Source organism: Leucopleurus acutus, assembly GCF_964270905.1.
Source record: "Leucopleurus acutus genome assembly, chromosome: 15".
In the NCBI taxonomy this organism is placed as follows: Eukaryota; Metazoa; Chordata; class Mammalia; order Artiodactyla; family Delphinidae; genus Leucopleurus; species Leucopleurus acutus.
Window position 1 is genome coordinate 15,974,409 of NC_139157.1, and position 12,841 is coordinate 15,987,249.

A 12,841-nucleotide genomic window follows, 5' to 3' on the forward strand; every position below is an offset into this window, starting at 1 on the left:
TGTAGAAGATGTGCTTCATCTAAACAAGGGATTACTAGGGACTAGGGATACGTCAGAAAAGGACACATATCCAATTTTAGAGCAAAGACTAAAATTAAAAGGGTGGATTGGTCTGCCTTCAGCAAGAATCCTGTCAAGTTATTTTAGCCAGAATCCCCCATTACCCCTGATGTTTCCTCTTAGTAATTTTCCACCCACTGATGCCCACCCTGCTCCTAGGCTATAAATCCCCACTTCCTCATGCTGTACTGGGAACTGAGCCCAGTCTTATACTGAGGTCTCTTTTCCCCTATTGCAATAGTTTCTGAATAACATCTGTTTTTAACTCTTTTTAAATTATTTTATACTATTTTTTAAATAGGTAATAGTTTTTTAAACTATTTTTTTAAAAAAACTAAAAGGGTAAAGACAGTGATGGAATAATAATACTTAAACGTTATTTGTTCTGACAAAATAGAAAGAAGGCAACTAAAAACAATGGGAAGAGGGAAAAAAGGGGAAAGTAGAATTAGATCATTGAGTCATATAGGTGACAGGAGGAATCAAAAGATACCACTTAATACTGACTGACCAGACAGTAAATAGTTAAGAAAAGGTGGTTTAAGGACGCGATAAAAGGTATAAATACAGACTCTCCAAATAACAAAAGAATATTTTAAAAAATCAGCAAACAAGGCACACCAACTAGAGAAACACTTAAATATTCACAAACTAGGTTATATTAATAAACCATCCGTCCATTTGAAAATATTATAAACTTTGGATTAATTAACCCAAATAGAAAGTACTGTTTCTACACAAATAAGCTTAGGCAAGCTACCTGTAAAGGTCATTAAAATAAAACAGTGAAAGCATTTTTTAAAAAGTTTTAAAAGCAGTGTAATAAGAGAGATATTGGACTTCCCTGGTGGCGCAGTGGTTAAGAATCTGCCTGCCAATGCAGGGGACACGGGTTCGATCCCTGGTCCAGGAGGATCCCACATGCCACGGAGCAACTAAGCCCGTGCACCACAACTACTGAGCTTGTGCTCTAGAGCCTGTGAGCCACAACTACTGAGCCCGCGTGCCACAACTACTGAAGCCCGCCTAGAGCCCGTGCTCCGCAACAAGAGAAGCCACCGCAATGAGAAGCCTGCGCCCCACAACGAAGAGCAGCCCCCACTCGCTGCAACTAGAGAAAGCCCGTGCGCAGCAACGAAGACCCAACACAGCCAAAAAATAAACAAAGAAGTAAATTCAAAAAAAAAAAGATATCATTTACTAAATATTTGTCATGTGCCAGACAAAATCCTAAGCACATTACATACACTATCTTTTGAGGTAAGAACTTAGAAACTATGAAACAATCTTACGCTGTCTCTAACAATCCTATAAAGTAAGCACTATTATTACTCCATCTTACAGATAATAAAATTGAGTTCAGAAAGACTAATTTGTTCCAGATCACAGAGCAAATAAGGGGTAGGGCCATTCAAATTGAGACGTTAGATTCCTGTTGACCAGTTCACTGTACTGCTACTACCATATTCAAATAGCTTAGTGACTTCTACTAATTCATTTCTCAAAACACTTCTTGAGTGGGTCATTTGCCCTGAATTCAATTCAAATTCCAGAGGGGTGATTCATAGACTCTCAAGGTCAGAAGGGTCATCAAGTCTAACTTCTTCATAAATTGGTACCACGATCTCTACTTGAAGAGCTGCACTGATGTGGAACAGTTCTTTGCACATTCAGACCACACTAATTATCAGAACGCTTCCCTGTATTAAGAGGAAATCTCCCTCTTTATAACTCACTTTTATAAACCTTTAGTGCTATGCTCTGCAGTCACAAAGAATATGCTGAATTTTCTATCCAACCAACACTTTTTACACACCTGAACATATCACGACCATTTCAAGCCTTATCTTTTTCAGGTTAAGCAGCCTCACTCAATACAGCCAATGACCATCATATTCACTTACTCATTCTTCTCTAGATGAATATGTGTGACATCTAAAATCAAACACATCGCTATAGGCACATTCTAAAAATCAAGTAAATTAAAGAGATTACTTCCCTTAAGCTAGATAATATACATCTACCAAACTCATGTGAGTTTCTTTGGCTGATTTCTTACTCTACAGAGGGACACAGAATTTACTAAAAAACCCTAAATAGTTTTAAAAGCACGTCACCAGTCATTTATTAAGAAGCTGAACACATAAGGCTCAGGATAAAGCTTCCTTAGACCATTATTGGGTGGTTTCCAAAATTTTCACTACAAGGTTCTTATTATTTGCTTTTCCCCAGGATTCCATATTTTGAAAGATGCCTAAAGCAAGCTATATTTACTAAGTTATTAAATCATTTTCCCGTTTTTGACAATCTGACATATACAATTGCCAGTGCCCTGAAATATTTCTAACAAACAGCAAAGTAATTTAACATTTCACTTTGCATGTATAGCCTAATTATGAGTAAACATGCAATTACCATTAGGCTTTCTAAATTAGTGAACAGTTTTAAAACTACCCATGCCCAATTTTCCTGCACCCTAAGGACCAAAGATCCTAATTAAATAATTATAATAACGGCTAATGTTGATCCAAATATGCAATGGATCCAAATGAGAAGTTAGCAGAATTCAAAAAGGAGAATGCAATAGAATCCAAGCTATAAACCAAATAATTAAAAAAACTTGAAAAAATTAGAGCCACGTTAAGAAGGTATCTGTTCCTCTTCTCAACCTGAGGAGTGGGAAGGGTGAAGAGGGAGATAAATTCCAGGAAAAAGACAAAAATACTATACAAGAGTCATGATTTAGGTAAGAAGAAACTGTGACATGATTTCAAGCAACTGATAAAGTGTAAAAAAAGGAAAAACAAGGAATTCCCTGGTGGTCCAGTAGTTAGGACTTGATACTTTCACTGCTTTCAATCCCTGGTCAGGGAATCAAGATTCACAAGCCATGCGGCCAAAAAACAAAAAGGAAAAACATTTGACTATTCGTCCTCAATACTAGAGGAGTCTGTGATATTAGAAACAAAGAGCAGGGAATAAACTCTTGCATGCTACATAGCTCAGCAAAGTGTTGACCCAGTCATTAATGTTTGTGATGATGGTTATTAATTTTCAACACAAAAATCAACAAAATGAAGATTTATTTATTGCTCAGAACAAAATGAAATGCTATCAACTCTGACAATATAAAAGAGCCCCTAGGGGCTTCCCTGGTGGCGCAGTGGTTCGGAGTCCGCCTGCCGATGTAGGGGACGCGGGTTCATGTGCTGTGGAGCAGCTGGGCCCATGAGCCATGGCCACTGAGCCTGCGTGTCCGGAGCCTGTGCTCTGCAACGGGAGAGGCCACAGCAGTGAGCGGCCCGTGTACCGCAAAAAAAAAAAGCCCCTAATAAGTTGGAAAATGAGTATCCTTTCTTACGAAGTGGAAGGGTTAAGGGATAGTGTCAGTTTATAAATTATGGAACAAAAAATTGAGGTTAAAGTATATTACTCAAAGTTACAAAGGTAACCACAATAGAGGAAGCAAAAATTACGGTATAATTGTATGTGGGGAAGGGAGTAAGTTTAGAGGGTGTAAATACTCTTCCATCTTGGCAAGAAGTCAGTAGATGATGTCTAAAGTTGATAAAGAAATAGCAGTTTAAGCATATGCTTTAGAGACTGAAGACAATCACCAGAAGACCCAAATATGTAGTTAAAAGTGTTCACTCGAGGCAGTCTGGGAGCGGGGAGGAGCAGGGCAAGTAATTGTTATTTTTCATTATAAACCCTTCTGTATTATTTTATCTTTAAACATGTACACATGGTCACTCGACTGAAAATTAATCTTAATTGTCCTAACCTTGTTATCACAGATGGATAGTACCTATAGAGATATATACACAATGTGTATTTGCTCTAGTGAGCAAGATGTAAGATGTGGCAGGGACTCCTTTTCTTTTAATGTATTTATTTTATTTACTTATTTTTGGCTGCATTGGGTCTTCATTGCTGCGTGCAGGATTTCTCTAGTTGTGAGGAGAAGGGACTACTCTTCGTTGCGGTGCACCGGCTTCTCATTGCAGTGGCTTCTCTTGTTGCGGAGCACGGGCTCTAGACACATGGACTTCAGTAGTCGTGGCTTGCAGGCCCTAGAGTGTAGGCTCAGTAATTGTGGCACACAGGCTTAATTGCTGTGTGGCATCTTCCCAGACTAGGGCTCGAACCCGTGTCCCCTGCATTGGCAGGCGGATTCTTTTTTTTTTTTTTTTTTTTGCGGTACGCGGGCCTCTCACTGCTGTGGCCTCTCCCGTTGCGGAGCACAGGCTCCGGACGAGCAGGCTCAGCGGCCATGGCTCACGGGCCCAGCCACTCCGCGGCATGTGGGATCTTCCCAGACCGCGGCACGAACCCGTGTCCCCTGCATCCGCAGGCGGATTCTTAACCACTGCACCACCAGGGAAGCCCCAGGTACTCCTTTTCTTTCACAGTGGTAGAACTGGGTGCATTATCTAGCCTCTCTGTAGTTACGTGTAGCCTTATGGTTAAGTTCTTGTCAATGAGAACACAGGCAGAAATTATGTATGCAACTTCAGATAATGCCCTTAAAAAGAATGTGCGTTTTCTCCTTTCCCCATTTTTCTCCCCACCAGCTGGAATATGGAAAGGATGGAGGTAAACTATCTTCAACTTTGTAGATGAGGGAAAGACTTTAGGAAGCACAACAAGAAAGAAGGAGCCCATGGAACCACCATATTAGTTCTGAACTGCTTATACTTGGATTGTTACAGGAAACAGAAACTTTCATTTTGTTTAAGCCATTGTTATTTTGGTCTTTATTACAGCAGACGAACAGGTACCCTAAAACACAAGGTATCTGAGGAGTAAAATGAGATCAGTCTGAAGAACAGGATTGGGTTGGAGCGTGGCAACAGGTTGTAGAAGACCCTTAAAAGGCCTGAAAGCTAAGCAAGAGGTGTTTACAATTGATACAGTAAGCAATAGAAGTCTAGGCAGAAAAGAGACATAACAGAGAGCAGTACACTAGGACAATCAGTATAATGTGTAGAATGAACCTGAGAGGAGAGAAATTGAAAGTGTGATGACCAATCAGACACTTGAAGGCATATCACTCCAAGTGACAACTAAGAACCCAGGCTAGGATAGTATCAGTGAAAATACAGTGAAAGGGATGACTATGAAAGGTATTTGTAATGACTGTTGAGTTAATTTGGGGACAGTCTGAAAGAATCAATAACTATTCCAAGACTTTTGATCTGGGAGAATAGAAGACTAGAAGCAATCCTGGCAGAGATGGAGAAAGAAGAGATCCTGTGCTGCTATGAAGCACTGAAAACACAGGTAAGAAAATAAGCTGCAGATGGATTTCAAGTCATGTAGAAACATTCTCTAAATTTCTGTAAGTAACTTGTTACAAAGTTACATCTCAATAAAAGAAATATTACATAATTATATTAGTTTTATGACTTGAGTGGTTGTTAATCATCTACTCTCTCTTTCTTCTCCACTAACAAAATGCCAGGGAAAACAATAAGAAATGAACAAAATGGTCCCCTTTTCTTTCCCATCTAGAATGATTAGGTGTGATAAGAGGTTAAGTGGAGCCTGAGACACTCTCCATACAGAAAATCTGAAAGGGATTAGTTTTAAACTCACACTATAATCAAAGAAGAATTTTAAGTGATGTCGAGTTATGATAAAGCATATTATCTAAGACCAGAGATTATTCAAAAATACATCTTTCTCGGGGGGGGAGGGTGATGAATTGGGAGATTGGGATTGACATACATACACTATTGATACTATGTATAAAATAGATAACTATGGGCTTCCCTGGTGGCTCAGTGGTTAAGAATCCTCCTGTCAATGCAGGGGACACGGGTTTGAGCCCTGGTCCAGGAAGATAGCACATGTTGCAGAGCAACTAAGCCTGTGCGCCACAACTACTGAGCCTGTGCTCTAGAGCCTGCGAGCCACAACTACTGAAGCCCGTGAGCCACAACTACTAAAGCCCACATACCTAGAGCCCGTGCTCCACAACAAGAGGAGCCACCGCAATGAGAAGCCCGCTCACCGCATCTAGAGAAAGCCCACGCACAGCAATGAAGACCCAACACAGCCAAAACTAATATATAAATAAAACAAAGTAGGTAACTAATGAGAACCTACTGTATAGATCAGGGAACTCTACTCAATGCTCTGTGGTGACCTAAATAGGAAGGAAATCTAAAAAAGAGGGGATACATGTATACGTATAGCCAATTCACTCTGCTGTACAGTAGAAACAACATTGGTAAAGCACAACAACACAACATTGGTAAAGCAACTATACACCAATAAAAATTAATTTAAAAAATACATCTTTCTCTAAACCATTATCATTCTTAATAAATACATGTAATTAACTATCTTGACACTATTTCTCAAAGGAGGATATTCCCTGCACTCCTCACATCTCTGACAAACTAAAATGTTATGCAAAACTCTAAAATATAGGTAACCAAAAGTTAACTTCTGTGGCTCTCTCCTAAAACACACACACCCACCCACCCCCAACATACATATCCCACAGGTGATTTCATGCAAACCATGATGTGATTAAATTGACAGAATCTTGGATTTGGAAGGGTCCTGAGAGGTCTAGTATACAGTGAAAGCAGATGACAAATCTCTTCCACAATATCCCTTACAGTGAAATGGTCAACCATTCTTTGCTTCAACATATCCAGTGACAGAAAACACTACTTTTCAAAGCCAAATCTTTGACTGTTAGGATAGCTTTGTGAATACTTCCTTATAATGAGCCAAAATGTGCCTCCCATTTGTCCTGGTTTTACCCTCTACTACATGATTTCCCTCAAATATTTAAACACTACTGCTCTCTGTAACTTTCTCATTGCTAAATCAAACCACCTCCATCTCATCAAATCATCATATAAAATGCTGATGCTCTTGTCATCTTGACCACTCTTGTCTGATAATCTTCGGTTTTTCACTGTTATGCTTAAAGCATGTTGGCCAGAACTAAATGCAACACTAATAAAAATATGTGGAACAGCACAATGGAACTAAGATCACATTGAATAGAATGTAATACAACCTATTATGTGGATTTAGTGCTGCCCAATAGAACTTCTTATGATAATGGAAATGTTCTACATCTGCACTGTCCAGCAGGTCAGCCACTAGCCTCGTGTGCCTACTGAGCTCTTGAAATGTGGTTGGTATGACTGGGGAACTGAATTTTTAATTTTAGTTAAATTTAAGTAGACACATTGATATTAAAATTCTCCCTCAAAATCTTACCTATTAAATCTTATTCAATGCACTGTAAGTTTACTTACTAGTATATACCCATAAGACTGACTTGATATAAGTTAAAATGAGGAAGTATTTTCTGGATTCTAAATGAAGCCCAAATTTCTGAAAAAAAGTCACTTAGGATCTTATTACCTGGCTATCTTTGGCCCATGAATGCAAATGATAAAACTAATAGAATATTCTCTTTTCCAGTATTTATGCTACTAGTTGATAAGAACTGACACTCTAAATAGAATAAGAATAATTTCAATTTATTTCCAGAGATAAATAAGGATACAAAAACTATAAATTATCATAATGCTTACAAATTTAAGTGCCTACTGAAGAAGGTCTCCACTTAAATGTCTTATAAGGAACTCAAACCAAACATCTCCCCAAATAAACCCTGCTCTCCCACACTTCCTTGCATCCCCCCACCCCCCCAAAATCCCTGCTGCTCACTCGTTTCCAACTCAGAAAATGGCAAATCATTCCCATTGCCCAGGTCTAAAACCTTAGTGTCATATCCTCGACTGCAGTCTTTCTCCTACACCGCAAATCCAAATCTACCACGTTCTATTTTCTCTGTCTAGAATGCATGTTCCCCAGCTCTACCTGCATGGCTTGAATTTCTTCCCCGTCACCAAATCTTTACTCAAATGACACCTTAGCGAGGCCTTCTTGCCTACAACTGCAAACCTACTACGCCACACGCCCTATCCTCCTTCCTTACTTTGCCACTTATCATGTGAACATATATTTTATTTGTCTGCTCCCACAAGAAGTAAGCTACAAGAGAGAATAGATGTTTGTTTCTCATTGCTGTATCCCCAGCATCTTGCATATAGAAGATAGTCAAATATCAGTTGACTGATTTGACAAATTCTATATACATTATACATGCAAAATGACACAATCAAGGATGCAAAGGAAATAAAAGTAGAAATAACTGATGGATTAGGGTAGTGGACTGAATTTTTTTTACAAAAATAAAATAGGTAAAAGAACAATTGTTAGCTTTGTTTTAAGTGGCCAGTACAGCATTTGAAGTCTGTTAAGAGTTCACCTTCCACAAACACTCTGGCTTGGACATCCCTGCTCTAGGAGACCACCTCTGTCAAGCTCATCCGCTCCTGCCCCCTTCTTTTCCTTTTACCATGGCATGAAATTATCCCAACAAAAGTAGAAAATAAACTCTAATATAAACATTACTTGAATTGTCCCATTCCCTGGAATAAGTAGGCTCACAGTTGTTTTGAATTAAGTTAATTTGTTTCATGAGTACCTTATCAGCCTATAATTATAAAATAATACTTTTCATTTCTAAAGACCTGTAATGTCCAACATGTGGCTAGTAGTTAAATTTAATTTAAATAACACAAAAATCCAGTTCCTCAGTTGTGCTAACCACATTTCAAATGCTCAATGCCTCATGTAGCTGGCGGCTATGGTACTGAACAGCACAGATACAGACATTACAAGCAGCTCTGTTGGGCAGGACTGCTACAGACTTTTTTCCTAAAATTTTATTTTAAAGCATAAAACTGATTCAACTACAACACTGGCAGGGTTTAATCTTGTAATTTTCAGTTCTCTATGTCAGTGATTCTCAAGTGTGGTCCCCAGACCAGCAGGAGCATATTACTTAGGAACTTGTTAGAAATACAAATTATCAAGAGCCCCAGCAATCTGTCTTAATTTGTTTTAACAAGCTCTCCAGATGATCCTGGAGATTTTGAAGCATGCTCAAGTTTTAGACCACTGTTCTCAGTCACTTAAGAGCATTTATCATCACAACATAAGCTATGAGACATTATGAGATGTACCATTAGAGTCTAAAGTACTCTGTAAATGATATATCAAGTATGAAATCATAAACAATCATTTCTATTATGCTTTATAAAAGAAAAGCCTCAGTAGGTATTTTCAATAAAATAATTATAATAATATTAAAATGAAACCAATCGTGAACTTTATTTCGTTAAAAAAAATTAAAACTAATTTGCTTCCTCTTCCAATTTGCAGACCCTTTTTCACTTCAATATCAGCATAATCACATTTTAATCTTTTTCTAAAGATTTAGTTAGAAGTCTTAGGAAGAATACACAAGGGTGGAATAACCTGTAAAGAGTGAGAAATTTTCAATTTGTGCCAACTGAAATTCTCCCTTGAACAAATATTACTGTTGTAACAAACTAATAAATAAAAATGAAATCTGGGGCTTCCCTGGTGGCGCAGTGGTTGAGAGTCCGCCTGCCGATGCAGGGGACACGGTTCGTGCCCTGGTCTGGGAAGATCCCACATGCCCGCGGAGCGGCTGGGCCCGTGAGCCATGGCCGCTGAGCCTCCGCGTCCAGAGCCTGTGCTCAGCAACGGGAGAGGCCACAACAGTGAGAGGCCCGCGTACCAAAAAAAAAAGGAATCTATTGGCTAGAACCAATTCAGCAAGAAGTTGAAACTAAAGTTGCACAAGTGTTACAAAAGAAGCTAAACAATTTGAGCACTCTTATTTCCTCTTACCAATCATAGCTCTAGTATAAAATGAAACATCCACAATATCAACATCCATGTATGTTAAATATTTCTCATTAAATTTTCTGATAGGAAAACATCCTTAGAAACTTCAGCTAAGAATAGTAATGCAATACATTAAAGTAACTACAAAACCACTGGGAAAAGATCTAGTTTTGGCTGACTACAAATTTGGCCCAGAAAGGAGAGACTTTAAGAGCCTGATTGATTACAATTTCTCCCACAGCCAAGTGTCTACTGCGATAACCTACCGGTGGAAAATTACTTAATCACAATTCAAGTACAGAATGTTTCAGGTGTGTATGCTGTACTAGCAGGCACTAGATCATTTGAAGAAATTTTATTAAAATATTTACAACATATTGAGCTGCTGTTCGATCCATGGGAACCTAAATCACACTTAATATTGTCTCAGCACATAAATTTCCACTTCCAATCAAATATCCTTCCATAAAGTGAATACTGGCAATGCTTGACAGGATTTTTTAAATCTAAACATTCATTACTAAACGCTAAGGAAACAAGTTTTAAATACTGGTTAAAAAAAAAGTCAAATGACTAATATTAAGTATTAATACTAACCATGTGCCAGCCAATACTATTTATTTCTCTCACTAATCTTGGTATTCCTAGTATAGATCCAAGCATATAATATATATTTAATTGGCATTTATGAAAAAAGGAATGATTATTAAATTAAATTGTTTGAGGATTCAAAGATACAAAAAAAAAAAGCCCCAGCCATCAAGGAGGTTACAAATCTAATTAAGAAACATGACAAACACATGAAAAGCTAAATAATCCATAACAATTAAAAATATCACGTGGCAGGATTGTGATTATTTGCAAAGTCAGTGCAAAGAAGAGTGCTATAAATTCTGACCAGAGTGAGAGTATGATGGACTGCCGTCCTTCTGGTATCCCGACCAGACGGCGACACTACATTTCGATTAAAATAAGAAAGTGACACAGCACTGGTCCCACCCTAAAATCATCATCAGAGGAAGGAATACAATTACTAAAGATAATGGTGTAAAGAAACTTCCATACAAGGCTTTTAAAGCATATGGTAGCCCTGAAAAAAGTTTGAACATTCCACATACACAATCGTTTGCTGGATCCCAGAACCTCTAAAGGCTCCTGAAATACGCTGTCCCTCAGGAAGAGCATCTCCTAGTTATCTCTTCCTCCGCCCCCCACGAAGCTTTCCACTGGACAGCCGCCCCAGAAATTTCTCCCAGCATCCGCAATGACATTACTTTCATCTCCCTCTCCCTCCCCTCGCCAGTATCAGACGGTGGCATCTCCCGCCAGAGGAAAAAACGAAGGGCGGGGGAGGCAGAACCGGGGAGAAAGCTTGCAGCTAGGTCGACTGATATGACAGAGGAGGAAGTGAGAAGACGCGGGGGTCGAGGGCGGGGTCCCCTTAGTTCCAGCCCAGTCTCTACGAGCCCTGGCCAACAGCCCACTCCCCAAGGCACGCCCCTCGCCCGCCGGACCCGGACAGGGAGGTGGCGGACTCGAGTGACAGCCCCACCACCTGTGCCGCGCCCCCTTCCCCAGGCCCGCGGGGAGACGCCTGCCCCTGTCCCACTAGCAGCGGCCCCTGGCTCTTTCTCTCTAGTTCCCGTGCACGTCGCCGATGAGTGACAGGTCCCGGGGGAGGCAATCGCCAGCGCTTGCCGTTCGGGACCGCTGGTGCAACCGTGCGCCGAAGCCCTCCAGCAGGCACAGGGGTATACGGAACGTTCCGGACGGCCCAGGGGATCCGATTCAGGCCTGGCCTTCCCCAGTTGCCCCACACCGGGCGGGGGTGGCACTTACTGCGGAGGTTGTGGATTAGCTCCGAGTGGCTGGCGCCGCCGGATTTCCAGGCCATCGCTAAGCACACCCGGAGCAGGTACAGAACCACCTTCAGCGCGGCGACAGTGCCCAGCAGCTTCCCCAAGAGTGAGACCACCTCCCACACGGTCACCGCCCCGCTTGCGTCCCCGCTGTAGCCGCCGCTGCTACTGTCGTCGCCGCCGCTGCCGCCACTGCGCGCTCCCGGCATCCCCCGCGGCACGCATGCGCTTTGTGACGCCGCGCGAACTCGGGTGCGGCCGGGTGGGGCAGGAGGCGGGGGTGGCCTCATGCGCTGCCGCCCGCGTGAGGGGCCGCTGCGGCCGCCCGGGAGTGGCGGGTTGGTCCCGCTGAGTCAGCGCCACCAACACCGCCACCTCTGAGTGGCCTTTCTGAGGCCTCGGCCTGCGCAACGCCTCCTTGCTGAGTTTGTCCTGTGGTCAGGCGGGGTGGGCCCTGGCGCGGTCGGTGGTGAGCCTCACTGCGGCTCTGGTCACCGAGCGCGGTGGCGGGATGGCAGGGCGGACCTCATTCCGCTGCTGCCGGTGGCTTCGCAGTCGCAGCTAGATCAGCTGTTGAGAGCGGCGGGTCTGCTCCTATATCTGTCCAGATTGTTAGACGGTGGGCTTACTTCGTCCTGCCTCACCCAACCCAATGAATGACTTAATATTTAGGTTGGTTGGAGACAGAGCTCCCTATGGTGGAACCTCGATAATCTTAATAGAACTGGAGGGCAAAGGTCTTCTCTAACCCGAGTACTCCAGCCTCTGGCTTGTGACAAGTACGTTAGTGTTTCGTTAGCAGAGACTTTGGGACCCTGATTTGTTCTCAACTCTAAAGCACAAATTCAGAGAGTGGAAGAATACCGAGACCTGGGGTGGGGGGTGGAGCGTGGGGAATCCTTTGCTCCTTAGGACAGCGCACTTGGTTAAAAATACTACAGTATCCTATGGCGAATGTGTTATTCGCCCAACACAAGTGTGCGTTTTCAGCTATTTAAGCCTCACAAATTCCACCGTTAGACTGGACACCAGGTTTGTTGCTATCAGCTGTGCAAGACATTGAGTGAGAAGCTGACAAGGAACATTGCCTGTAGCATCCAACTTGCTGACTCCTGATCAGAACTGAGACTGGAAGAATCCAGTCACATTTAGTCCAATACACT

The 12,841-nt window shown here is 41.6% G+C and overlaps 1 protein-coding gene across 2 annotated transcripts in view; it reads right to left on the minus strand.

Moving 5' to 3' along the window:
• Positions 1-11,887, minus strand: part of PCMT1 (protein-L-isoaspartate (D-aspartate) O-methyltransferase) — a gene marked incomplete at its 5' end in the record, with an annotated part of 48,333 nt that extends 36,446 nt beyond the window's left edge. For both annotated transcript variants that reach the window (XM_082855587.1, XM_082855588.1), the window contains one exon: positions 11,659-11,887. In XM_082855587.1, coding sequence (XP_082711713.1) covers positions 11,659-11,887 — 229 coding nt within the window. The remainder of the gene's footprint in view (positions 1-11,658) is intronic.
• Between the last annotated feature and the right edge of the window lie 954 nt (positions 11,888-12,841).